The sequence below is a fragment of the Rhinolophus sinicus genome, chromosome 14 (assembly GCF_057876585.1).
Source record: "Rhinolophus sinicus isolate RSI-liver-muscle chromosome 14, RSI-T2T, whole genome shotgun sequence".
Classification (NCBI taxonomy): domain Eukaryota; kingdom Metazoa; phylum Chordata; class Mammalia; order Chiroptera; family Rhinolophidae; genus Rhinolophus; species Rhinolophus sinicus.
In genome coordinates, this window is record NC_142514.1 from 6,055,969 (window position 1) to 6,083,708 (window position 27,740).

General features: G+C 50.8%; 1 protein-coding gene and 1 long non-coding RNA gene across 5 annotated transcripts in view; one reads left to right on the forward strand and one right to left on the reverse strand.

Annotated features, from left to right (window-relative positions):
* Positions 1-11,098, reverse strand: LOC109455277 (uncharacterized). Of its 3 annotated transcripts, none has more exons than XR_012497079.2 (4): positions 10,961-11,098; positions 8,701-8,834; positions 3,299-5,959; positions 1-1,659 (listed from the first exon to the last, which is right to left on the reverse strand). It is a non-coding gene; the product is annotated as an uncharacterized LOC109455277 (long non-coding RNA). The 3 variants fall into 3 exon arrangements; XR_012497077.2 differs by lacking the exon at positions 1-1,659 and adding an exon at positions 7,889-8,015 and having other exon boundaries at positions 3,497-5,959; XR_012497078.2 differs by lacking the exon at positions 1-1,659 and having other exon boundaries at positions 3,497-5,959; positions 8,666-8,834.
* Positions 10,834-27,740, forward strand: part of H6PD (hexose-6-phosphate dehydrogenase/glucose 1-dehydrogenase) — a 26,827-nt gene continuing 9,920 nt past the window's right edge. Inside the window, exons 1-3 of one of the 2 annotated variants that reach the window (XM_019746745.3) lie at positions 10,834-11,311; positions 19,663-20,299; positions 21,487-21,604. In XM_019746745.3, the coding sequence (XP_019602304.3) occupies positions 19,682-20,299; positions 21,487-21,604 (736 nt within the window). In that variant the 5' untranslated portion in view covers positions 10,834-11,311; positions 19,663-19,681. Of the gene's footprint in view, positions 11,312-15,593; positions 15,828-19,662; positions 20,300-21,486; positions 21,605-27,740 lie in introns of those variants that run through there. The other variant, XM_019746744.3, reaches the window with a different exon arrangement.

Here is a 27,740-nt window from a genome sequence, read left to right on the forward strand (position 1 = left end):
TAAAATCAAGAGTTTATTACCAGAGAGGGAGAATGGATATTGGGTAGGCAACTAGACTCAATAGAACACTATGTTTTCCTTCCTGGTATAGTAGAACACCTGGCCTTGTCTATAGGAGGATGTTAAGGGCCCACTTTTTAAAAATATAGACAATTTTAATGTGCCTGTTATTTTGTTTCATGGATTTCACTTGTTACAGTTCCAAGTCACCAAGGGCACAATTTAGTACAACAGGAGAATAATAAAATGATTTTTAGATGATTTTTAAAAAATACATCTACAATCTAATTTAAAAGAATATTCTTAAGGAGAAGAGTAAACTTCTTGAAGAATAAATTCCTGGTCTCTGTGGATCTCCCCACTTCATCCTTAGATTGTAATTCAATTCTGGCTTTGTCTAGATCCTACTATGTGTAGGACCAGGGGGGAAAATGGTGGGTGAGGGGTGCCGCCAATGAGATGCTTGCTCATGGAGGTGATAAATGTGTGATCTGGTCTGAGTAGGTGTGTGTTTCTTCCTAACTGGGTTAGGTGAGGAAGGAGAGGGCAGTATCTAGGAAGAAAGGCACTGGAGAAATTGTTGAGATTCCTGACAAAACTTATCCAACACTGGAGAATTCTGGTTTGTGACGGTCCCTCTGGGTGGGCTATAAAGATCTTCACTAGCTGCTGGGGTTCTTACCAGTGACTCGTGTTTGGGGGCAATTTTCTGGGCCTCCTGAGGTCAGTCAATAATTTGTATGGATCCCTTGAGTTCTGCTGAGAATATTTCATCTTTTAGATTTAGTATTAAGCAAGACTCTTAAAATATGACAACAAGAAATCCTTGCTTTGCCCTCCATCTTTTTGTCATTAAATGGGGTGTTTAAATGGGACGCAGGCCCAGTTTTTAGAGTTCACCATTCCCAATACCAGAGTGAGGTGTGGACAACTGGACAAACATGCAAAGGAAGGATCAAGTGACCGTTTTGCATCCATTAGCTCAGTAATGACTTTGAGGAAGAAAAAAGATGCAATCCATTTGAGGATAGGGAAAGAATGCTTCCCACTCGTCAGTGTTGTGAGTGTCGCCCCCACGTGGAGAAGCGGGGCTTGTTTCCCCTGACCTCAGGCTAACTGGAAGGGTATTTATGGAGAGAATTCAGAGGGCAGGCACATGTCCCCCAGGACCAGGGACACAATGGCCTAGGGAGCAAATCCCACCTGAGAAACCGAAAGGTGGGGAGGGGGGTGCCTGGCTAAAGCAGTCCCCAGCAGTGACATTCTTTCCCTGACAGCCAGTCCAAGGTGGGAGCTTCTGGGGATCAGGTGTGGATCTGGGAAGATCTTAGATTTTTCCACCCACCATCTGGAGGGGGAAGAGACCTAGAGAAAGTCTGATCTCCAGAGACTGAGGGTGGAATTAAAAATAACAAAAGACTCGTCAGAGACGGTGTTTTCGCTGGAATCAAAAGAACAGCTGCTGTGAACTCTCCCCTGTTGAAGGAGTCGCCAAAGACACTGGAAAATGTCTCCTCTGTGATAAGCTTTCAATAGCTGCTGAACCCAGGCCACGATTTCCCAGTCCAGACAGACCTCGCCTGTCCCCTTCTTGTGTCTTCTTCCTGCCCCACCGCAATCCAGGAGGTAGAGAGGACAGCTAGCAAGGGAGGGACGCACCTGCGGAAAAACAGGATCCCAGTCTCTCCCCACCTGGAGCTGGGGTGGGGAGAAGCTGTAACTTTGGGGTTTTGACTATTATGTGGGACTAGACTTTTAAAATCCTGGCTGGAGTGAGAGGCCAGGGAAGTCAGATTTCATCCTTAGTTTCCACCCAAGGATGGAGTGAGAACATTCCAGCATTTGCCCCAGCAGTGAGGGAAGAGGAAGCTGTTTTCTTTTGCACCCAGTGAGTTCCACTTGTTCACCAGCTACACACAAAAGCTTTAAAAAGAAGTCAGGGTTAATCTACCAATTGTAGGAAGTGCGATTGGCACATGCATTAATTAGGGCTCCATTTACACTTCCTGCCTCACCTCTAAATACCTGTTTCTGTGCCCTTAGTTCTAACGGCTGCACTCATTAGTGTTCTATTTGTAATTCAGATTTCTTCAAGTACCTGGGAGTCTCGCTCTAACATTACCCAACGTCCCGGAACTTAATACAGATAGGCTCGTTTGGGTCCTCATCTAGGTGGCGCTTAATTCTAGAAGAGTTAGGGGAAACATCATTGTCGCATTACCCAATTGCATGGGTTCTGGGAACAAAAGGTTTCAGAGCCCTTGGCATATGTTTGGATTTCATATGCCTTTTATTTTGGACCCGGGACTCACATGTCCTCAACATTCTCCCACACTGGACTGGTACGCAAGGCAAAGTGTGGGACTTCAGCTAACACATAGTAGTGAATAAAACCGCAACGGGACAGGTGTGGTTGAGGCGTTCAGAGGGATACAGGAGAAGTGGAGACAAGATCTGGTCCCTTAAAGAGGTTTTTGCTGTGTGGACATTGGCTGCTGTCCCAGCTCTGGCAGGCGTCAGCCTTGGGGATAAACCTCCATGTGTCTCACCCCTCCCCACACAAAGGTAAAGGGGGTCTGGCTTGACCTAACCCCAGGGTACAGGGGAGACAGGTCAGCAATCTGGGTTAAATGGTACCACACAAGCCGTGTGCCTCTTGGCTCCTCATTCACGGGAGGCTGCTCTGATGTGACTTGTTTTTTTTTTTTGTTTGTTTGTTTTTTACTTTTTAGTGATTTTTTTTATTGTGATAAAGTATACACAACATAAATTTTACCATTTTAATCATTTTTAAGTGTTCAATTCAGCGGCATTGAATATTGACAATGCTGAGTAACCATCCCCACCACCCATCTCTAGAACTGGTTCACCTTTCCAAACAGAAACTCTGTCCCCAATAAATACCAACTCCCCATTTCCTCCTCCCCCAGCCCTTGGCACCCACCATTCTACTTTCTGTGTCTCTGACTGTGCCTATTTCAGGTGTCACATATAAATGGAATCGTCCATTTGTACTTCTGTGATTGGCTTCTTTCACAGAGCACAGTGCCATCCGATCATTTCAAACATGTGAATTCCAGTTGATGTGACCGGAGTGAGTGCTCCAGAGTCAGAGGAGGAGGGTCAGGGAAAGCCACACCACTCCTTCATCACCTGCCCCAAACCACACAATCAAATTTCTCACCAGCAATCAATATTTCTGTCCTCACAGAAGATGCTATGTGACATTTAAATTAGCAAGCACTCAAAAACATTAACTTTAGGTGTTATAATATCCGCAGCTCATTTAGTCCCTTACCAGGTCAAGGTTATGTTCTAGGGAGACAGCTTCTTTGCAGTTTTGCGACAGATAGAAATCCATCACGGTTCCCACCTTTCATGGAGGCGACACCATCAAATCAAGTCACAGAAAAAAAATTTTAGTGAGCACCTATTTTGTGTCATGGGTGTTCTGTTTTCTTCATCTTGATTTTAAAATAATAGTAATGATAATAAGTTATTTGCTGTTATATATATAATTGAATTTAATGAAATCAGATCTTACAAAACAGTAAAGTTAAAAGGCAATTATTTACAGTCAAAAGAGTCCATGTTTTTGAAAAGCTTCATCTTAAATGCCTATGAAGAGCTTTCCTACCACAGGTGAGATGGGTTTATAGGAGCATTAAATTCCAGGACTATGACAGCAGAGCCCCTCGTCACAGAAGTTTCCTGAGCCTTAGATAAGCGGACGCCCACAGGAAACCATGGTTCCTGAAATGAGTGTAAGTACATGGGGGAAATATGATTTCTAAGTGGTTAATATGAAATTTTGCATTATGTACTGCTTTTCATTAGGTTGGTGCAAAAGTAATTGCGGTTTTTGCCATTATTTTTAACCTTTTAAACCACAATTACTTTTGCACCAACCTAATAGAAACATTTCTGTTATTTAAGCCAAGGTACGCTCAGACTTCAGGGAGCCTTACTGACTTCATTTGCCAGCTTTCCCTACGTGAAGCGGGGCTCCCCTACGAGAGTCCCATCTCCCTGAGGGTAGCTGTCTCCTGCCCTCCCAAGACTTGCTTCGAGTGAGGGGATCCACCTGCTTAAGCCTAAAGCCCAGGAAGCGTGCTTGATTCTTTCTCCTGCCTCCTCACCTACATCTAACCCATCTGCAAACCCTGTCAATTTCCTCCCGAGCCCCTCTCTACAGAATACAGGTGCCTCCTGTGTATTAACCATGTGTTTCTATGGCTTTGAACTCTGGAGCCTGGCTGACCCTGGAGGAAGTGCCCTTTCCAGGGCCAACCAATTCCTAGAGATAGTAGATGATTCACCCTGGGTTGCAAATGTCACGTACAAACCAAACCATCCAGAACCCGCACCCCAACCACCTCCTCTCTGGGCTCTCACGCTCAGGGACACTGCCCGCTGCCCTAATCACCCAGGGCAGGTACCAGACAACCAGGGCGGCCTCCGTGCCCCAGAGCCGCCTCCCTGCCCCAGAGCCAGCCGAAACCAGTCAAACTGGCCAGTCCTGAGCCTGCTCGCCTGCCCTCCTGTTCCTTCCCACAGAAACCACAGGAAAGGCCTTTGTGCACATTTTCCCCAGCTCTTTCTGCCTTGTAACCAACACTGGTCCTTCCCTGTATGGCTGTGTGCATGGTTTAACCTGCCCCTCCTCTTGGGGACTGTAACACACTATCTTTCCCATGGCACTCATCTCCTGATCTGTTGGCCTTTTACCATCCCTGAATAATAATAACATTTACATTGTCAAAGCCCCTTGCCTGTCTGGACCCTTCGATAACCACCCACCCACTCAGTATGGCTCTCCTCTAGGCCACGGGATTTTTCCAAAATGAAAACTGATTGTGTCACTCTCTTATTTAAAATTCCCCACAGCCTTTCACTACCCATTAGAATAAAACCCACAATGCTCTCCATGGCCTCCGAGGCCCTGTGTGTCCAGCTGCTCCAACCTGTTCTTGGGCCAGCCACCTCTTGCTCAGTCCCCCAGCCACGCAGGTCTCCTTTCAGTTCTTCAGAGACGCCCAGCTGTTTCCTGCCACAGGGCCTTTGTACGTGCTGCTCTCTCTTCTTCCCCCACCTTTGCACGACTGGCCCCTCTCCCTCTAGCCTCAGTCAAATGTCACCTAGTGGAGAGGCCTTCCTTACCTATGCTGATATCCTATTCCGTTATCCTGTTTTCTTTTCTTCATCACACGTGTCACTCTGCCGTATTCTTCTACTTGTTTATTGTCCGTCTTCCCACTCACACCCCTACTTGGAGTAGAATATAAGCTCCTTGAGAACAGGGGCCCTCCCTGTTCACAGCTGTGTCCCGAGTCTACGCAGCCTGGTATATAGTATTGGATGAATGAATGAGCTGTACCTTACCTGTATTTCCTGGACTGGAGAGGGGACTGGAAGGGGCTGATGAGTGCAGACTTGTCCCCTGCTGTGGCCCTGCAGCCACTTGGGAGCTGCTGGCTCACCAGAGTCTCCCAAACTCCTGGCCCCAGACCAGCCTACTGCAGTGTCAGGGCTGGGAAAGAGACAGTGCCTGCTTCCTGGAGAAGCCAACGGGAGGCCAGCCTGTGTCTCGTGAGGTCCTGCTGACAGTCACATTTCCCCTGCAAGGGTGCCCTGTCCTTCCCCAGACCCCAGGCTCATCTGTCGCCTGCTCCAGAAGCAGGGCTGTCCCCAGGCTGCATCTCCACTTGGCCCAAAGGATACAATGCAGCTTTTGCTGGTGCAGAGATGTCTTCAGTAGCTGCCAGCACTTTTATCTTTTCATTTCATCTGCCAGCCAAGAGCTTTTTCCTGCTTTTGCCTCTTTAAGCTTCAGGCACGAAATGTTGACCTTGAGTACAGGTGTCTCTTGCTTCATGACTCCAGTTCCCCTGTCCTGGTTCACATCCAGGCCAGCGGCTCCCCAGTTTTCTCTTCTTTTCCCTTGGCCCCCATTCCTTTCCTGTAGGCAGTATCAAAACAAAATTTGGGATATTTTCCCCTCTGAGATCTGGTCCAGCCACTGCTAGTTTCCCCCTTTCCCTCAAGGGCACCAATGTACCTTTTCAGACTGTAGCCAAATGGCCACTGGAGAAAACATTCCCAGGGCCACCCACAGCCATGTGCAGTGAGAAGGGGACTCCAGCATCTGAACTTGGTGGCTCTGGCTGCCCACCTTGCATCACATTCATTTACAAACATTTTTTGAGGGTTTACTATTTGCCAGACATTGGTTAGCTAGGGTCTGTCTCCCTGGATTAGGAAGGGACTTTTCATATCAGCATTGCAGAGTTATCCAAGCAGATGTTTGTGGAGCTTCTTATGTGGCAGCTCAACAAAGCACCTGGGACAACTGGATATCCATATGCAAGAGAATGGAGTTGAACCATTACCTCTCACATCAAATACAAAAATTAACTAAAAATGTATCAAAAGTCTAAATGTAAGAGCTAAAACTATTGCACTCTCAGAAGAACATGCAAGCATAAATTTTCATGACACTGGATTAGGCAAAGCTTTCTTAGATATGACACCAAAAGCAAAGCAACAAAAGAAAAAACAGATAAGTTGGACATCAACAGAATAAAAATTATTATGCTTCAAAGGACACCATTAAGAAAGTGGAAAGACTACCCAGAATTGGAGAAAATTTTTGCAAATCATATATCTGGGAAGGGGCTTGCATCTAGAATTCTAACAACTCAATAATAAAAAGACAACCCAACTAAAAAAATGTGCAAAGAATCTGACTAGATTTCTCCAAAGAAGATATGCAAATGGCCAATATGCACATGACGAGATGTTCAACGTCCTAAGACATGAGGAAAATGCAAATAAAAGCCACAATTAGATCCCACTTCACACCCACGAGGATGGCTAGAATCAAAATGGCAGCTAATAACAAGTGTTGGCGAGGATGTGGAGAAGTAGAAACCCTTGTGCATTGTTGGTGGGATGTAAAATGGTGCAGTCACTGTGGAACACAGCCTGGCAGTTCCTCAAAAACAGAATCACCATATAACCCAGCTATTCCACTCCTAGGAAGGAAAACCGATGTTCACACAAAAACACGTATACACATGTTCACAGCAGCATTATTCATAATAGCCAAAAAAGTGGAAATAACAAAATGTCCATCAACTGGTGAATGAATAAACAAATGTGGTCTATCCATACAATCAAATATTATTTAGCAATACAAAGGAGTGAAGCATTGATACGTGCTACAACATGGGTGACCCTTGAAGACATTATTTACGTACATATGTGTGTCTATATAACGCATATGTACGAAAGGCCACATATTGCATGATTCCATTTATATGAAAAGTCCAGAATATGTAAATCCATAGAGACAGAAAGCATATTGGTGGTCTAGGGCTTAGAGGGTTGGGGGGAAATGGGGAATGACTGCTAAATAGGGTTTATTGTTGGGTGATAAACAATGTTCTAAATTGATTGTGGTGGGGAGGCCGGGTGGCTCAGTTGGTTAGAGCGCAAGCTCTGAACAACAGGGTTGCCAGTTCGATTCCCATATGGGCCAGTGAGCTGCTCCCTCCACAACTAGATTGAAGGACAACAACTTGTAGCTGATGGGCCCTGGAGAACACACTGTTCCCCAATATTCCCCAATAAAAAAAATTGTGGTGATGGTTGCACAACTCTGTGACTGTATCAAAAATGATTGCACTGTACACTTTCAATGGGTGAATTGTATAGTATGAGAATTGTATCTCAGTATAACTGTTATTTAAAAAATCATGTGACAAAGATGCTCGACAACCCAGAAGGTTTGGGAATTTGCAAACTTATAATTTGTGGTAGGCACAATAATGACTTTCTGAGGTTGTCTAGACCCCAACATCCGAAACCTCTGAGTATGTCAACTTACATGGCAGAAGGGACTTTGCAGATGTGACCAAGGGCATGGACCCTGAGGTGGGGAGATTAGAGTGTGCCCAATCTAATCACATCCTTACAAGCAGAGGCGCTTTCCCAGCTGGGTCAGAGAGATGAACCTGAAAAAGGAGCGATTCAAAGCACTTGACCTTCTGTTGGTGACTTTGATGGAGCTTGGGGGCCACAAACCAGGGAATGTAGTACCCTCTGGAAGCTGGGAGTGGACCTCTGCTGACAGCCAGCAAGGAAACAGGGATCTCAGCCCTACATGACAAGGAATTGAATTCTGCCAATGCCCAACTGAGCAAAAAAGGGCTCCCCTAGAAAGGGACGCAGCCCTGCGATTCATTGGTTTTAGCCGAGACTCACGTGGGACCTCTGAGTTAGAGGACTGTAAGATAATACATTTGCATTGTTTAAGCCACTAAATGGTGGCAAATTTCTATGGCAGCAATAGAAAACCAATATATAGCTACTTCATGTAGACTCTATGAGCCAATCTTAAAAAAAAAAAAAGAATGCTGAACTTTCTCATGTCTGGGGATAGAAAGATCTGCTCGTGGCTGAAAATCTACGACACCCATCCTCCCCCTCTGCAAAAGCAAAGAGCAAACAAGCAGAGCTGACATAGTGAGAGGTGCCTGAAAATAGAAACTACAACGTGATTTTATTTCTAACTCCACAGACATCTCCTGTGAGTCATTCATCACTCCAGGTCTCACTTTCTACATCTATGAAGCAGGCTGAGTTACCCCTGACTTCTGCCTACCCCACAGTTTAGGAAGACGAAATACATCAGCTCACAGAGAGAGCTCCGGGGCGCTCCTTGACGACACAGTTCAGGTCACAGAACACTGTGGGGCATTGTTTCTTTCTCTGGCTTCCTTCAGAGGGTTTTGGGCACACCTGGTCCCTGGTGTTGTGGCCTGAAGTGTCTGCTGTTGGTGCAGAAACGAGAAAAGCTTCAGATTGACAGCTGTGCTAAAGCCAATGACCAGGCCCAAATGGACGAGGTTTTAGACTTTTTTTTTTGGGCAATACTCTCACACCTACATGAGACCAAATGGTTTGCATGATGAAAACAAAGTAAAGCAATGGTCCAGATCAGACATGAAGGTACAGAGTCAGGATGAAACTGAGATAAGCACCAAAGGTGAGGGAGGAGGGCAGAGAAATGGAAATACCTGTGATATGTGGGAATGCAAACACCATCAGGGAGAATAGTTGTGACACCCGAGGCTCCAGGCTCGTTTCATGTCACTCCTCAGACTCCACCCCACGACACGTAAGTGAGAACATGCATTTTCTTAATAAGCTGTTTACAACTGACTGGCTTTGAGATATTTTTAAAGATGCTTCAAGGTACCCAAAGATCACCGTTGTGATGGCTGCGCAGGAATCTGGGAAACTTCCCCTCTGCTCATCTCAGTCTGTGGGCACCTGCCATCTCCCATCTGTGCCTCCCTTGGCCCAGGTTTACATAGTTGTGTGGGTGCATGGCACACCCAAGGTTACAGAACCTGGGAAGGGCTCTTGGCTGAGAGTGCTGGCATCACCCAGTCCAGTTTGGCTGGCCCCTGCCCAGACCCTCCTACCCAGCTGCAGTTGTGAAGGCAGCCCAGTTGGTACCTGGCTCCTTGACCCTCTGCACAGGTCCTACCCAGCATGGCCCAAATCCTTCCTGAATTCTGGTAGCCCACTGCAGACTACCAGAGGGGCCTGACCTTGGTGACAGTGGGGCCCAGCCCCCCTTGGCTCCCCAGCCTTCCTGGAACCCTCTTGCCCAACATCCTGTGTGGTAATCATGCCTGTTGCCCCTACTTTGTCCTGCTGGCCACTGCCAAGTTCCCTCTGCTAGTTCTCAACCCTCTACCTCTACTGGAACCTTCATGAAATAAAACGCTGCTACAAGTGTTTGCTCTCTGGTCAGAATTCCCTTCCTTGGGTGGTCCAGCATTCTTCAGCAGAGATGGCCATGCATTCTCCTGTTTCTGGGGTGGGAGGAAGGTGGATCTGGAGAAGAGAAAGAGCAGGCATGGGGATCTATGTCCAGGAAGTAGTTCTGGGTGGTCTGGCTAGTCAGTGCAGCCTCTGCGACCCTGCCTTAATTAACTCGAGGTCACTCAGGGTCAGCTGGGAAGCAGAAAGGAGCAGCTGCCTGTCTAATTGCTGGGGCCCCACTGTGAGGCCCTGTAAGGCTGGGAGAAAAGTGGGCACGAGGCTGCTGCAGGGTGAGGGTCAGATACTGAAGGAAAATGGTGAGGAGTAGGGGCCGGGAACTAAGTGTTGATACCGTCCACTAAGTGTTGAGAGAGGCAGCTGACCAGCTTAGCTTATACACCTCAGCAGCTCCCTACAGAGAGGGTCTTATTCCTATTTTCGGTCTTGCTAATAAAGCCACACAGGTGCAGGCTATGATTTACTGAGCATCATCACAGGCCAGATAACCCGAGGCAGCTACTCGCATTGTCCCCATGGTACAGAGGAAGAAACTGAGTCTCAGGTTACTGTTCAGGGTCACACGGGTGTAAGCACAGGTTTTAAGCTGTCTGGTGCAGGCATGGCAATTGCGTGCTCTCTGACCCCTAAGTCACTACTTCTGGTTATTGAAAATGGGATGAACCAAGCTGCTTATTCTACAGATGTTGAAAAGCAAGGCCTGGAAAGGTGCGGTAACCTGTTCCAGGTCCCACAGCTTGTGTCACATTCTGGGGAGGAGCCAGCAACCACTTCCCTCGGCCACTCGTGGGTCTCAGAATGAAGCCCCTACGAGGCACAGCAGAACCCAGGGCGGAAGAGAAGGACTACGGTTGGGAAGAAAGACGGGCCGCGTGCCCGCCCGCCCATTTCGCTCAGAAGCCCCGCGGGTCCACCGGAACCAGGGAATCGTCCGGAGGCTCCGCCTCCTCCACCCCTGCGCGACCCTTAGCCAGGGGGCGTGGTCTCGCCTGCGCCTCCGCCGCGCTGCCCTGGCTCCGTCCCACTGAGTGCGCGAGCGCGCGCGTCCTTGGCCCTTTACGCGCGCGCCCCTCACCTGGGGCCTCACAGCGCGCGAGCCCCTCACCTGGGGGCCTCGCTGCGCGCGCGCCCCTAGGCCTGGTCCCCCGTGCGCGCGCGCCGAGGCCGCCGTGTTCTGAGGCCCAGGTCCCGCGGGTCCGCCGTGCTTCCGGGCAGGGAAGGAACCGCGGAGCTAGACTTGGCCTCGCGTCCTCCCCGCTCGTCGTCCCCGGCTCCGCTGGCGAAACCCGAGCGCGCGTCAGGCGCGGGGCCGCGTGACGCGCACCTGTTGGGTTAGGCCCGACTCGCAGAAGAGGATGCGCGGGGCCCGGGCCTGAGCCCGGCCTGCAGCGCCGCGCGCCCGGCGCCGCCCCCGACGTTTCCCGGAGAAGTGGCCGGCTCGGACGGGCGAGACGAAGTAAGATGCCTCCCCTGCTTTCTCTCTGGCGCCTTTGGCCACAGGCGTGCCTTGTGGCCGGATGATGGCTGCGCGCGCCCGCGCGCGTGCGCGGGACCGAACCAGAGGTCGGTGGGTCGGGCCGCTGGCGGGAGAGGCCGGCCACGCGAGGCGTAAAATCCTCGGGCATTTTGTTGGGAAGAGTCACCTTCGCCAATACTCGCCTGCTTGCCGCTGCTCCGAACCAGGCGGGGCCAGAACCTGCCCGAATTCCCCTCCCACCCTCCTTCTCCAGAATAAATGATCTCTTCAGACCCGTGGGTATAGGTTCTGTTTGGTGGCGGTTCGGCCGCAGGCAGCCAGGCCCCTGCGAGCCTAGTCCGGAGGGGCCAACGGCGACCCTTCCTAGGCTTTCTGGAATTCAGTTCAATGAGAGTCGGAACTCAGTGCTTTTTTTTGTTACTGTTGTTTTCTGGGATATGCTTAATTTTGGCATTAACCCTCAGGTTTCAATCAGTGGTTCCAATACACCGATCCAATGAATGGTTTTCCAGAAGTAAACTTATGAGCTCTGAAAATTAGCTCCCTCAAATTTGAAAGTTTTGCCAGAAATGAGAACTCCTGGAAAAATCATAAGCCTAAATTCCCAGCCCCCTGTCCCCTACCCACCAGGCCCGTGGCTCATGAAAAGTAGCAGAAGAGGGAAAACTGGTGTAGAGTGGGCATATTTTACATTATGTTCGGCGTTCTCTGCAGAGATGGATGGATGATAGAATTTTTGAGCTTATGAGGCTAATCTTTGATAAGTTTTAGGAACAGCTGAGATAAAAATGCTCAGTATTTGGTATGAACAAAACTCATTTTTCAGACAACTTTTTGTGGAACTGTTTCTTTGAGGTACATGACTGTTCAACAAATAACCACTGTAGGGAAACATTCAAGTCGTTTGTATCCAAAGACCTTTGTATCCAAAGACGGGAATTTACTAAGTTACTCTTACAGTCAGATGGTTTTAGGCTATTTGGAAGGGAAACAGTTAAATCTGGGGGCAAAGAAAGGGAGAACAAGAGGCATCGTTGGTCATCTGTGGCCCAGCCACCTCTCACATTATTGATGGAATCTGAACAGGTAAATGCCCATTGCTTGTTGCCAAACGTCACCTGGGGTCTGTCAGGCCCTCACGCAGGGGCAGAACAGGAAGTCTGGTTTTGCTTTTCTGCTTCCCAGAGTTGGGAGGCAGGTGGCTGTTTGTCTGGGAGAGCTCTTAACCACCATTGTTCTTACCACCAATGTTTTCACAGACGTGATCTGGGGTTTTTTCAGCCAGGGGTTAAAATGAAGTGCATGGTCCCCGTTTTACAGCTGGAGAAAAGGCCCTCAGCAGTTAAGCAAAAGGCCTAGGGCTACAGAGTTAGAGGTTTACTCTCCACCGGTATTCTTTGGGCTAGATTAGAAACCCCTCAGGGGCTGGGGTAGGGACTTTTCACCATCTCATCATATCCCTTTAATTTTTTTCATCAGCGTGGCAGGAAGTTCAGGAAGTTGTCAATGAGCTGTTCCGTGGCATTTTCCCCCCCTGGTGAGGGGTGGTTAATTGGTTTTATAGCAGTTCCAAGAAGCTAGCAAAAAAAGTCCCTTTATTCATGATGCTATTGGATTCATAATGATTGAAGCTAACATTTCTTGGGTGCTTACTGTATGCCAAACATCGTGCCAAGTGTTTAATATGGATTGTCTCATTTTGCGCTTCTTATCGACTTGTTTTCCCACTCTGTGGTTGAGGTACAGAGAGGTTAAATAACTTGTGTAAGGTCACGCACCTTCCACGTGGCAGAGCAAGGATTTGAGCCCCAAGTTCTTGTACTTAACTAGTTCTCCAGAAACTATCCCTTCACCTTCTCCCTCTCCCTACCCCTGACCTTCCAGGTTTTAACAAAGCAAGGCAGGCTTTAACACAATGTCTTCATGATCTCAAAAGGAAGAAGGAGAGTGAATCACTGTTAGGCAGAGTGGACTGAGGCCGTTTACAGCAGTTAGTGTTCAGATAACTTGACCTCAGGGAGCAGAAGCACCTACCAGGTTGGGTAGCTTATGTGGGAGAAATAGCCTATCTGTTTAAACCACTGTTGTTCTAGTTTGTTAGGGGAGCAGAATCAGTGTCCACACTAACACAGTGTTATAAATTTTGCCACTTGGGGTTGTAGTTACACATTTTACTGGTAGGGGGCAGGTAAGCACTGAAGCCAGTGTGCCTGTATTCAAATGCTACCACCTTCAGTAGGTTGTTTTACCTCTCTGCTCCTTAGCTGCCTCTCTGCTCCTTCTAAAAATGGGGACAGTAAAAGTACCTACCTCACAGGTTGTGGTATAGTGCATGTCAAGCTTTCAGTCTTGGATTGGACATATAATTAAATACTCTAGAAACATCTCTTCTATTATTAACAGTATTGTTACAAGTAGGAAGCTGCTGCTAATGTGTGCTGTGTCACAGGGCTTGAAGTCACCATTAGAGATTTGTTCCTTTGTGCCATCACGCAAATGCAGGGAGCTCAGGCACAGGTGACAGCGGTCTTGTGAAAATGGGATGTATTCAGTTAGTAGATCTTCATAGTGCACCCTCTGTGTGGCAGGCCCTGTTTTCGATGCTGGAGATACGCAGTGAACAAAACACAAAAACCCTAGTCCTTACTGGCACTTACATTCTTAAAGGGAGGGGGGACAGACAATAAAGAAAATAAACATACTTATCACATACAGTATATGAGAAAGTGATGTGTACTACGATTTTACATAGTCGGCTAAGAAAGCCTCACGGAGAAGGTGACATTTCAGCAAAGGATTGAAGTGGGGGTGAACCACGTGGACCTCTGCAGGGAAAAGTAGGTCAGGCAGAGAGAACAGCAAGTACAAAGGCCCTGAGGCAGGAGGATGGGTGGCTGGAGCCTAGAGTGGGGCAGAGTAGCAGGAAAAGAGATCAAAGAGATTAATACGTGGGAGGCCCAAATGTGTAGACCCTGCAGGGCACTGAACAGAAAAATGATATGGTCTGACCGATGCTATAAAAAGATCACTCTGACTGCTGTGTTCAGGCAGAGAGAAGTGGGAGGCCAATTAGCTTCCTACATAATCCAGACAGGTGATGGTGGCCAGGGCCACAGTGGAGTGGTAGAAGATGGTGAGGAGTGGGTGTATGCTACATAAATTTGAAACTGTAGGATTTGCTGACACATCAGATGACCCCAGGGTTTCTGGCCTGAGCTCCTGGAAGGATAGAGTTGCCTTTTGCTGAGAATGGGGAGATTTGCATTTGGAGTAGGTTGGGAGGTAAGTCCGTTCAGTTCGGAACATGGAAAGCTTTGAGACATCCTACTAATGGTGTCAGAGTAGCAGTTGGTTCTAGAAGTGTGGACTTTAAGTCCAGACTGGAAAAAAAAGACAGTGTGTAGGGTGCTGGTAAATGTTTAGCAATTGACTCTGCAGGGGGTAGGGGTTGGTGGGCGGAGCCTGGTTTGTAGCATTTGCCAATATCTGCTGTGTAAATACTCCCACACTGGCCAGTTTCAAGCACAGTTACAGAATATCTTCACCTTACTGATACAATAGGTGTACATAATGTCATAGATAATAGTAAAATGTAGTAAAAAATTAGGAAGTCATGAGTTTTGAGTATTATTACCTTTGTTTTTAATTTGTTTGGTTATAAATTTGTATAATTCAGTTGTGAATAATGGCTGTGTTTAACAACTGGCTTGAGAAATTCCTGAAAACTTAGCAATTGAATCTTGTGTGCAGGTACGAGGTGGCCCCAGCACACCATTTGGGTCATTGGGACCCAAGATTGGTACCTAAAGAGGTGATGGCCATAAGGAGTTCCTGAGCTGAGGGAGGGAAACAGACTCCAGTGCCCATCTCACTGCTTTTGTCCCCAGTCTAAGCCCTGAGGGGAATGCAGGCGGGTGATTGATGAGGGTTTGACTTGCGTGTCCATGGGTGTGTGTGGCACAGATGGGTCCCAACGAGAAGCCGAGAGTGCAGGAAACAAACTTAAGTCGGTGATTACACTAGGGGCCAGGCACACCCCCTTGTGCTTTAGTTGAAAATAATCTTTAGTTTGAATGCTTGTTTTACTCCTACACATTCTTTTAAAAATTCCAAACTCATGGGCTGTGATTTGAAGAAAACCTCCCTGCTTCCTGCCTAACAGAAGGTAGAGATCAAAGGCGTCAACGGGCATTGGAAAAGGAAACAAGGCAGCAGCAGCCACTGACCTTTACCTCCCAGCTTTTCTCCCGCCCCTGGCCTGCGGGGTGTAAAGAACCAGAGCTGCTTCCTCCTGGGCTTTTCCAGAAACCATCCTGCCGCTGGAGCGGGAGCTGGGTCTGCGCTGGGCCTGGGCAGGCACGGCTGCGTGGGTGCTCTCTGTGGCTGCCTCTTTCCCTTGGGCAGAAACCAAGACTGGAACCCCACGCCTGATCCAAACCCTCTGGCGGGCCAGTGTTCATAGCCTGGGGATGTTAGCAGAGCTGTACTTTACAAGGTGAGTCCCCACGGTGTCTGGTAGGAACCCCTCAGTCTGGAGTTGGGGGCAGTGAAGGGCACCTGGACCATGGACGTGGGCCCAGTCCGTCCCGACACTGAGATGAGCGCGTCAGGACAACATGATACCCATGTGGCCCCCCACTTTGTAGGGTGGCATGTTGGGGGCAAGTGTCTTGAGTAATAATTGTAAATGAAATTTCATCCTCCACGCACTTAAGTGACAGTTGCAAAGAGTTTTGTCTTAATTTCTGAACAACACTCAGTCATCAGCTCATTGCTTTATGTTTTAGTCCCGTGATTCACGGCCCCACTGCATTGGTCTAGGGCCCTAAACACGTAACCGCCCTTCCAGAAAGCTGGCAGGCATCTCCCTGATCAAGGACAGTTATCTTCTTTCCTTGGGAAGACACATAGGACTTAGGGGCAGTGAAGTGTGGTCGTGCCCCTTTAGCTCTGTCTCTTCGTTTCACAGATGAGGAAACAGGCCCAGTCAGGGGGAATGCCTTGTTCAAGGGGACGTGGCTGGTTAGCGGCTGAGCCTGGACAAGACTCACCGCATATTCCAGTTCCCCATCTAATAGCCTTGTCCGTCCTGTCCTAGAGCTTTTCAAACTTGTCACTAAAGGTTTTCTTATTTATTAGTTAAAAATAGAAGAGGTTCATAGAAGGATCAGGGTTAGAATGCCACTTCCATGCTTTTCGGCTAACTTCAACTATGTAATTTTAGCAGATTTATTTCGCAGCCCATTCCACTCAGAGCAGGCGTGGAGGCAGGAGAAAGTGCTTCAGAAAAACCTTCAAATGCAAAGCCTCTCAGTGGGAGAGAGGCTTCGGGATGTGTTGGAACCATCTGGTTTCCCTGTTTTTAGATGAGGAAACATGGACCCAAACTGACGAGGTGACTTAATTAGGTCATGCAGTGAAGAGGTGGCCTTGAGCCCAGGTCCTCTGACCCAAATGCCACCTTCCGGTTACACAGTGACTGAGGCTCAGGTTTTGTGACTTGACAGCTGAGTTTTCTCATCTGTAAAGTGGGTATCATCGCAGAACCTCCTTCACAAGATGGTTTTGAGGAAAGATCGAGACAGTGCATTTAAATCATCTGCACACTAATTGGTAAACAGTAAGTGTTATTGTTCTCATTAGGCTCTCAGTAGTTAGCAACCAGGTTTTGTAGGGGGATGGGCAACTCTAAACCATTTGAGGCTGTTTGGAAATGCCTGTGTTTGGACCGCCTGTGGACCTGCAGAATCAGAAGTTCATTGCCCTGGTGGAGGGAGGCAGGTGCATGCGTTTTGATTCTGATGCCCCCTCAGATGAGAGCCGTTGCTCTACACTCAGTATTCTAGCCGACAGCTCCTCAGGCCTCTCCCCAGACCCTCTGCAACAGAACGTGCCTTTTAAAAAAGATCCTCAAGCAATTCAGATGCACGTTAAAGTTTTAGAAACACTGTTACGGTTCAAAAAACATGGTAATAAAACACACTGTTGAGGAAAGAATTTTTCCCTGGTCTGTTAGCAACCTCAGAGTAAGCAACCATGTTGCAATAACTGCTATGTCTGCTCTGCTTGTTTAAAGGAGTGCTGGGGACATAAGCAAGAGATAAGGGAGGCCAGCCTGGGAGCTGGGAACTCAGAACAGGGCTCGTCGGGGAGCCCGCAGCAAGACTGAAGTCAAAATAGGATTCAATAGAGGGCTGGGAGTTGGGTCTGGTGAGGCACCCATCCGCCACAGCGTTCTGCAGTCTTCTGGCCCTTGGGGCTCCCTTACCTGCCCGTCCAGGTAGTCTGAGGTTCCTGAGCTCCCCTCCTGTACCAGGCACGTCCAGGCCCTGGCTGCCACTATCCGATCAGGACCTCTGAACTGCCACTTGCCAGCTGGCACCTCCTCCTTCTCCAGGCTGTTCTCTGGTCTTCAGATTTCTCACTACCTCTCTCCTGCACTGACCTTGCAGCTTTTCCTTCCCTTCAGACGGGCGATTGCCAGTTGAGAAAGAAATGCTTGAAGGGCCAGGGACAGGAATTGGAAAGCAGGAGAAGGTAGAATGCTCCTGTGGCCCCTCTGCAGATAAAGACAAGTGGATGAGGAGGCTGCGCGGCCACTCAAGTGGTCCTTTGATCATGCAGTTAAGACTCCAGGAAGGGAAGTGTCTGGTGTCCTGTAGATTCTGGTGCAAACGCTGTTGTTAGATCCTCTTGGTTTGGCTGCTAACTGGTGCCATCTTGGGGATGGTTCTCCAGAGATACGAGGACGAGGCAAAGGGAAAAGTGCCAGAGTCAGGAGGCAGATGTGGTCCCTCGATATAGGGGATGAGATGGGGCTGTGGGAATATAAGCGGGCCAGGTCTGCAGGGCCTTTGTAAGTTCCTGCTATTTCTTTAAACCCCAGTTTCCCTATCAACATAACCAGATTACAGCCTCATTGTTGAGGAGTTTGTTAATCCTTTTTCTGGTAGAATGCCTGCCATATAATAGGTGCTAATCAGGAATCTTACTTCCTTCTTCATTCCCACGCCCCAGGCTGGGCCCCATTCCCCCATCTATTTCTGAGAGCCACGTTGCTGACCACAATTACTTTTCCCTCCCTTCCTCTGCCTTTCCCACCGAGCACTGGCCTTGGTGGGAAATGGGAGAACTGGAGAGCTGTGGAGTAGGAACTGAGCACATCTACAACCTTGGTCAGAACAGGAGGCCAGAGAAAGCAAATCCTCTGGTGCATTTGTGCAAACCCGAAGCCTCTCAGGCACGTCAGCTGCTTCAAATTAGGCTGAAAGCCGGTGACGGTGTTCGGCCCACCTCGGGGAGGCCTCAGCGCAGTCCTGTGCAGTCCGCCCGGGAGCCAGGGAGCCTGGTGCCTGCAGCGTGGTGCCTGGCCAGCTCCCCTCCTCTCTCACGCTGGGCCCGTCACCTGCCTTAGCCTCCGCTCCTCTGTCTGCAGAAGGGTGACTGTAATAGAAGCCACCCCACTGGTTCTTCTCAGGGTTCTTGTCCGCATTCAGCGAGAGCTGACGCACACGTGGCCTAAAATCAGCGTTTGGCGTGTGCGCACACTCAGAGTTTGCTGCTCTGATTAACAGCCCATAGTAATAGCTGCCACTGATGTAGTGCTTACTGGGTGGTAGGCCCTGTCCTGAGCATATTATAAATATTAACGTATGTTGTCCTTACAACAACCCTATGATGTAGGTGCCACTATTACCCCCATTTCAGGTGAGGAAACAGAGATTAGATAATTGTCCAAGGCAATGGGGTGAGCTGGGATTCAAACTCAGTCAGTTGGTTTCAGAGGCTGTTTTTAATCACTGTGCTGTAGCAGTTATTAGTAATCGTTTTGTGCTTGGGGCCCCCTGCACATGGGAGATGCAATGAGGGACGTGAGAGAGGCGATCACATCTTCTCACAGTTCCAGCTGCTGTTGAAGGGCCCCTGACCATCCCTGAGCTGCTCTGATGGTCCAGGCAGCCTGTGCTCGGGTGAGACTGACCTTGGTCAGAAAGGAGACAGCTCCCATCCCACGGCGGCCCTGCAGGCCTCCTTCACGGCTTGTGCCATCTTCCCATGCAGCACTACGGTCTACCTCTAGCAAGTGGCCTAGCATCCTCCAGGCCTAGCCCCTGTTCGCAGAGCAGGCTCTCTGCCCACTGGCTTCTTGGCACAGAAGCAAGCTGCCGAGGAGGGAGGAGGAAGCTGTGGGACTATAACATTTTCCTGAGAAACACGTGGCTGTTTCTTGCCAGGCAGGAAATGTTTGATAGCCCAGAAATGTGTTTACCCCCATGTGACAGCCACCTGAGCCATGTCTGAGCCTTCCTTGTTCCTTGTCTCTTTCCCAGGCACCCAGGCTTTTGGAAGATGCTCACAGTGGCGATGTGCATGGCCCTTCTGGGCTGCCTGCAGGCCCAGGAGCCCCAGGGACATGTCTCCATAATCCTGCTGGGAGCAACTGGGGACCTGGCCAAAAAGTACTTATGGCAGGGCCTGTTCCAGCTGTACCTGGATGAGGCGGGGAAGGGCCACAGCTTTAGCTTTCATGGGGCTGCTCTGACGACTACCAAGCAGGGCCAAGAGCTCTTGGCCAAGATCTTGGAGTCCCTCTCCTGCCCCAAGGATGTGGCACCTGGGCGCTGTGCTGAGCTCAAGGACCAGTTCCAGCGGCTGAGCCAGTACCGTCAGCTGAAGACCACTGAGGACTATCTGGCTCTGAGCAAGGACATCGAGGCCCTGGTCCTGAAGGAGGGCCTCCAGGAGGCCGGCCGCGTGTTCTACTTCTCGGTGCCGCCCTTCGCGTATGCGGACATCGCCCGCAGCATCAACAGCAGCTGCCGTCCAGGCCCAGGCGCCTGGCTGCGGGTCGTCCTGGAGAAACCCTTTGGCCACGACTACCTCTCAGCCCAGCAGCTGGCCACAGAGCTTGGGAGCTTTTTCCAAGAGGAGGAGATGTACCGGGTGGACCACTACCTGGGCAAGCAGGTGAGCTTCAGCTTGGAGCCTCACTCCAGGGTCGGAGTGAGCTGGGCACAGGTGGACCCGGTGGGTAGGCCCACACCACTCGTTGTGGAATTAGGCCTGAGGGCATGTGAAATATGAACTCCCTCGGTCGTTTTAAAGGTGGGCAGAAGGTGAGCGGTGAGCAGCAAGGGCAGGACCGTGTGGCCCTGTCCACGTGTCCAGCCGCTTGCTCTTCTATGTGTCCGTCCTCTCTGTTTCCCAGCCAGGGGCTGGCTCTGAACTGTCCACGGTGCCCAGTATCCTCTCCGGAGGTGGCCTCCAACACGGGTGCCTGGACCTGGCTTCCAGCGGGGTCTGCTGTGGGGGTTAGAATTCACCACCTGATCCACACCCATCTGCTTTGTTTCCATTGTCTTCTTCTCCTTGAGTTCTGTTTTGAACCAGAAGGCTGGTAATAAGATCTTAAAACTGAGTAGGGACCCAAGCTCTGTACTTGTCATCCTGGCCCTGTGGCGGGGCTTGGGCCCTGCTTGGAGCTGCTGCTTGGGGGATGCATAGCAGCCGGCCAGTGCCCTGTGCCCTCGGGGCCCCTTTAGGAACTCTCGCCCCAGAAACGCCAGCAGAGAGTGCACCTGTGCGCTTTGGTGCTGACCGGCTGGCAAGCCCAGGGCCCTGGGCTGGCACCTCGTAGCCGCCTGGGCATTACTCTCCATCCAGCCCTGCTTGGAGCTGCTGTGTTCCCAAGGGTGGTCCTCGGACCAGTGCCCGTCCTGGTGAGGTTTTCACTTGTTTATGGGAAAACAAAAACAAAACACAGTGTTTTCAGTTTGAAGGTTTTCTTGGCACCATTTTTGATATTAACAATATGTTTCATTTATTAAAAGTCGATGGTAATAGAAGATAGATAATCTTAAATATTTTCTTTCTTGGCAAAATAAAAAGCTGATGACCCTGTGCGGTTCCTTAAAAGCAAAATAAAAAGCTAGTGACACTGTGAGTCCCTTAAAAGTAAAATAAGGAGCTGGTGACCCTGTGGGGTCCCTTAAAAGTTTTGAGTCCTGGTTGGGCTTCACCCCGGCCGTCCGGGAGCTATTGTCTCCGAGCGTCTTTTCTGAGCAAGGAATAGCAGGGTTTGGGGCCCTTCCTTGGAGTCAGGACTCCTGTGTCCGAGAAGAGCCTGCAGCACAACCAGTGTCCTTCCCTGCCAGGCCGTGGCCCAGATCCTGCCTTTCCGAGACCAGAACCGCAAGGCTTTGGATGGCCTCTGGAACCGGCACCACGTGGAGCGAGTGGAGATCGTCATGAAAGAGACTGTGGACGCAGAAGGTGTGTGAATGGCCAGCTCCACCTCCTGGACCTCCCCCTGCCCTGTGTCTGCTGAGGCGGTGGGGGGCGGGGGGGCCACCCGGTGCCCCTGCCAGTGCTTCTCAGAGGAACGGATGGATGCCTTTGCTCATGTGTGGTCTCCCTCCAGGGCCTGCTCTGTGCCAGCTCTGGGCTGTGCTAATCCCAGGGTGCCTGCAGGGCATGGGTGCCGCCTGAATGGTATGGCTGCCATGGGGCAGTGTGCGGTCTAGTTACGTCAGCTTGGCTCAGACGCTGAAACAACTGGGAAGCAGTCAGCACTAGCAGTTACCTTGAGTTTTACGTGAGTGTGGTGGAGCCCGGCAGGCCGCCCGGGGCTGCTCAGACTCGGACTTTCATAAGTGCACCCTCTGCCGGAAAAGCTTCTCATCACCTCCGCACCTTCTGATCCCCCTGTTCTTAGTCCCCAGCTCAGCTGTCACTTCCTTGGGGAGCCTCTGCGGGGCGTCTGGACAAGGTCCCGACACTCAGTGCCCCCCGGGCCCCCCCACTACCCTCAGGCTTTCCCTCGTCTCCTCCCTGTGACGGCAGGATACAGGCCATCTCTGCTCTGGCTCGTGGCACGCGCCTCGGCAGTGCTGTGTAAATACCGGTGAACGCACAGTGTGGACTTGGGAGTCAGGAGTCCTGAGTGTTGGGCCTGTCGCCGCCTTCACCAGGTGACCTCAGCACGTCACTTCCCACATCTGTGAGATGGGCAAGTTGTGTAGGTGACAACAGCCAAGGCGCCTTGAGCTCTGGCATCCTGTGATCTCATCAGGTCTTTTGAGCATCCACTGTATACGTTCGAAGCATCAAAGCATCAGTTCTAAAACAAAATAATAAACACTAATTCTCTCTGTATCATGAACCCTCCCTCCCACCCCCTCGTAGCCTAATAAGGTGGATGCTATTATTAGCCTCCTCTGACAGATGAGGTTTGGTGACGTGCCCAAGGTCACACGGCAGGAAGTGCTGGGACCAGGTCCTGGGGCAGGCGGTTTGGCTCCAGCACCAGGCTCTGGACCCGACATGCAGCTTGTCCCTGTGACTGTTTCTGCAGTGGGGACAGGAGGGCCCGAGGCCCCACCTACCCCGAGTGTGTGTGTGGGGGGCGGGGGTGGCAGTGGGACCCTTGCGGCCTGGCTGGGGGACCAGAAGCTCTGCCTTTCTCGTGGCCTTCTCTTTTCTTTCTCTTCCCCTTGGTTACTCTCTCCAGCTTTCTCTCCCTTCCTCTTGGGATGTGAATTCAGTGCTAGAAGCTCTGTGGTGACACAGAGAGGTATGAGACCCCGCCTCTGTCCCCTGACACCCCACGGATTCATTGGGGAGAAAATGCAGGGGACAAGCACCAAAGTGAATGCTTCCGGCAGATGGTGCCATGGGCGGCAGGGCAGGGAAGGGGTGCGTGATGCGCGGGCACCCAGGCATCGGAGGGCACTGCTGTCCTTGAGAGGAACTGGCTCCAGCCTGGAACCCCTGTCCTCTCCCCACTGCAGTGAGCCTTCGGGGCTCTCGGGACGCGCCCCAGCCCTCCAGACGTCCCCTGCTGCCCTCAGCAAGGGCTCAGGCCGCAGGTGGCCTCCTGGTGCCTGCGTGTGTCTGGTGTCCTGGTGGGAGTGAGTGCTGGGCCTCACCCTCGCGTCACTTGCAGAGATGAGCTTCAGACCTGGTGCTGAGAGCGGGGGGTGGAGTGGACGCTGCCGCTGCTGCCACGCCTGCTGTGGGAGCCAGCACCCCGCTCTGCCTGGACCTGGCCAGTCACCGGCAGGGCCAGGACACAGGGACCCCCCCCCCCCCCAGTTGCTGGCAGCTCTTTCCTGTGCGCACTCTGGGGTGGGGAAGAGCCATGATGTCTGGAGGTACCAGTTGGTACCACTGCCTCTTACTTCTTCCAACCCTCCCCGCCCTATTTCCTTCTCGGTATCTGATGTCACTTGTGGGTCTCTTTGCAGGATCCCTAAGTGCAGCAAGGGTACTTTTAGATTTTGGAGAAAGGAAAACAGAAGGCAAGGCAGAAAGATAGGCAGGGGCTTGGGCAGGTCTGGTTGTCAAGGCAACCCTGGGGCAGGGGGCATCTCGGGTTTGAACAGCTGAAGACCTAGCGGAGGGCACCGTGGCTGCCTTCAAGGAGCAAAGCACAGGCCCAGCTGTGTGCAGAGTGGGGGTTCTGAGGGGAGGGTGTCACTCCTGCCAGGCCCGGCACAATGCGGCTTTGCTCAGGTGTTTGCTGTGTCTTCAGCCCGAAGGCAGAGAGAGATGCAGGGCAGGGCAGGGCAGGTAGCCAGGGGCCCACTAGCCCCGAGGGGCTTGCAGCCAGTAAGCGTGTGGTCAGAGGGCACTGGTTCAGACCACTGTCCCTGTCAGAGGTGGCCAGCAGGACTGTAGCTGTCCTGGGGTTGGGTCTCCCTGGCTGGCCTGTTTACCTGCCACTTGCATATTCAGGCGCAGAACAGTGTATAACGGGGTGATTTCCTGCTACTGGGCTCATCCCTGCAGCAACGGGGGCCTTGGGCACGAACCCTTTGGCAACAGATCAGGTTCTGTGTGCCTCTGGCCTGGGGTCCTGAAGGACAAGCATTCTTCGCTTTCCAGGGAAGGGGCCCGGTGCAGCTCTGCTGGCCCAAGCACTGATCCTTGCTGTCCCCCGGGTCCTGCTTTGGAGTGCCACCCTCAGGAGGGACTTCTGTAGACTCTAGTTCAGGCTGGAGAGAGAGGACAGGAGCTGTGGACCCTGCAGCCACCCCACCATGGCCAGCCAGCCCTGTGCCAGCTGCCTTCTCCCGGGGTTGGGCATGGGAAGCAGGCCGGAAAAAAGACTGCCGTCCTGCTGGGGTCACAGGGCCTGCTGCGGTGGGACTGAGCCTAGCCAGGATGGTTCCAAGGCAGGATTCAGAGCCCAGCATCCTGACTGTGCTGAAGGGCAAAGTGTGACCTGCCCGCTCCCTCCCCCCACCCCTGCTCCAGGCCCAGGCGGTCTGGTCCTGCTCGCTTCCTGTCCTCCTGCTAGTGCTGCAGCCCCTGGCTGATTCCTTTGCTGGGAGGCACTAGAGTGACCCCGTCCCTGGAGGCAGCCTAGACTGCCACCTTGAGTGCTGGAACGGGAGGGGGCTGCAAGCCAGGCATGGGAAACAGCTTTCCTGGTCCAAGATGCTGCAGGCCCTGGGAAAGGGACTTGTGAGCTGCAAGGTCGTTTGGATGTCCCCCACCCCCACTCACTGACATCCACATGGGTGGAGGCCGGCTTCCCCAGCTCCCTCCCTCCACGGCTGCGTGAATGGTTTTTTCTCCTTTTCTGCCGCAGCCTCTGGCCCAGAGGAGTTTGCTGCAGAGTCAAGGCTGCTGCATAGGAGAGAGAGAGAGAGAGAGAGAGAGAGAGAGAGAGAGAGAGAGAGAGAGAGGAGGAAAGGAAGAAACAGTCCTTCCACCAGCCCCCCAGCACCCAGCTCCCTCTCAGTCTCATCTGGGGTGCCCTTGTAGGGAGTCCTTATCCAGTGAGCCCCTGAGAGTCACAGCAACCTGGGTACTCAGCCTGGGGTTTCCTGAAACGGCACCATGGGCCACACAACGAGTGACCTTGGCTGGGCCACTTAGCTTCTGTGTGGAGGTGACCCCTGCTGACCCTTATCATGGCCACCGGGAAAGGCTCTGCAAAAAGGAGGGCTGTGTCACTCAGGGACTAAGGCCCCACTTGGGCGGGTCCCTGTTCGGACTGGGGGGAAAGGAGTGGGCTGCACCTTCCCTCCTGAGGGTTGGGTAACAGTTCAGTGCCTCTCACCAAGGGGCCACGGCAGCAGGGCCCTCCCAGTACACACCAGCTGTCCTGCCTGCCCGCCCGCGGTGCCAGGGTGGGCTGAGAGCTCACTCAGCAGGGCAGCCCCCCCCTCCTGGCCCGCAGGGCTGTCGCCAGGCTTCCTGACCAGCACGCCGGCCGGCCAGCCGAGCAACTCTCCCTGTTTTATTTTTAGTGCTCCCAGAAGGTATTGGTACGGATCACAGCTGGCTTTTGGTTTTGTTTTGTTTTGTTTCAAGTCCCTGTTTTTACAGAGAAAACTCAGGTCTCCCTCACTGTGGAGGGGTTTGTGGTCCCAGTTCTGAAGGCTGCCACCTTCAGCACCGTCTCTAGTACATAATGACGATAACCCCCCGTTACCTCTCTCGGGGTTGTCTTGAGGATTAAATCCTATCATGTACATGGAAATATTTTACAAACGGAAATGCTGGTCTCCTTCCAAGTTGGGAAGGACAGGCAGTGGCGTGGTCTCAGTCTCTGGGCTCCACGTGACTTATATGTGATTGTGCTGGTCTGCTAAAGAGTTCAAGTTGGTTTTTGTCCATTTTTCACTGAACATTCTCTTTCTCTGCATATGTATTTAAATGTTCATGTATTCACAGTCCGCATAGCATAGACCTTTTAGGAGCTCTATAGTTCTGTTCAATTCTGTTTGTACCACAGAATGTGAATTGTTCTATTATTAGGCGTTTTGGTTGTTTCCAGTTTTTGCTATTTTAAGTAGTACTTTGTGAGCTTTACAAAAATTAGGATGTAATTCACATATCATAGAGTTTACCCTTTTAAAGTGTACAACTCAGTAGTTTTTAATATATTCACCAAGTTGTGCAACCACTATCTAATTGTAGAATATTTATGAGTATTACATTTTTTCCCTTTAAGTATACTTCTGAGGTGGAATTACCAGCCAAAGGGTAAAGACTACTTTACAGCTGTTACTGCATCTCATCAGACTTCTCTTGCTTTCCATGGGAAAGAAGACAAAAAACCCCATGAGTTTTTGAGGGGCAGCACGGCTGAGGGACAGAGCGATGGGTCTCGCCTGAGTGTGATCTTGGATGAGCTCTGGATTTGAGCAGGATGGAAGCCGTGTACATGGGGGCTTTCCTTTCCGTTGTCCATCCTGGCTGTGCTTTTTCCTAGTCTCGTTCATACATCGATGCCTTTTTACCCTCAACTTTCAACTGAGAAAAGGTTGCTAGGCGGTCAATACAGATCATTTTCAGAAACAAGTCAGTCCGTGATAATTGGTAACTAGAAAATCAACAGCCTGTTGGTCTCGTCAGGAGGGCTAGCCCCCGGGCTTCCTACCTCTGTGCTCTGTGCTTAGCTGCACGCCCCCCACCCCCCACCCCCGCCGTGAGGTGTGCCAAGCTGTGGTTCTGGTCATTGCACGGGAACTCTAAAAGACAGCGCTAGCCAGGACGGGATCAAAGGCCACCCGTCTGTGAGCCTGCTAACCTCAGCATACCCCGTGAAGCTTGAAATTACGGAATAAAGGAAGCTCTCTTTTACACAGCGGGTAGTAAACCTGTGCAATGCATTCTCTGCACGGATTGAGAGAGGATAAAAATAGGAAAAGGGCCACTTAGGGATTAGCTGAACCAATGAATAGTAAGCAGATAACAAGGCTTTTAAGAACTCAGGCTGTGTTCTCGCCATCAAAACGTCATCTGTCCTCAAAGCTCTGACTCTTCCCTTTATACTGTTACCTCTCCTGTGATTCATTGATTCTGAGACGTACTTTTTTCATATTTGAGCATCTCTGAAGTTGGGTTTCCCATTGATGGGGTGACATAGTTGAATTGGCAGCACGTTCCTTTCTTAGTGGTAATAATAGCGATTCTTTCACCATTGCTGGCATTTTTGACCTGATGAAATCCAGTATATCTCCAGCATTCATCACCTTTCCAAGCCCCCTCTTATCCTTCCAGCCACCTTTTGGATATTTTCCCTGGATGTCACATCACCACTTCAGACTCAGCAGATTTAGAACTAAAAACATCATTGCATTTTTCTCATGAAATACCAACTACTTTTTCTAACTTCTTTATCTCTAAATGGTGACTGCTCTCTGAGTTGTCAGGGTGGTAGCCCCTGTAATAATAAAAAGAGCCAATATTGATCAGTGCGTCCTGTATGGCAGGCACTGTCCCAAGCCCCATGTATGTGTCAACTCCTTGATCCACACAGCAGCCGTACAGGGAGGCATTGTGACAATTCTTCTTTTATATGGAGGATAGAGTCGCTTGCCCAGGGTCACAAGGCTGAGGGATGACAGAGCAGGTACCCAGGCAGCCTGGCTCCGGAGACCACACTCCAGGT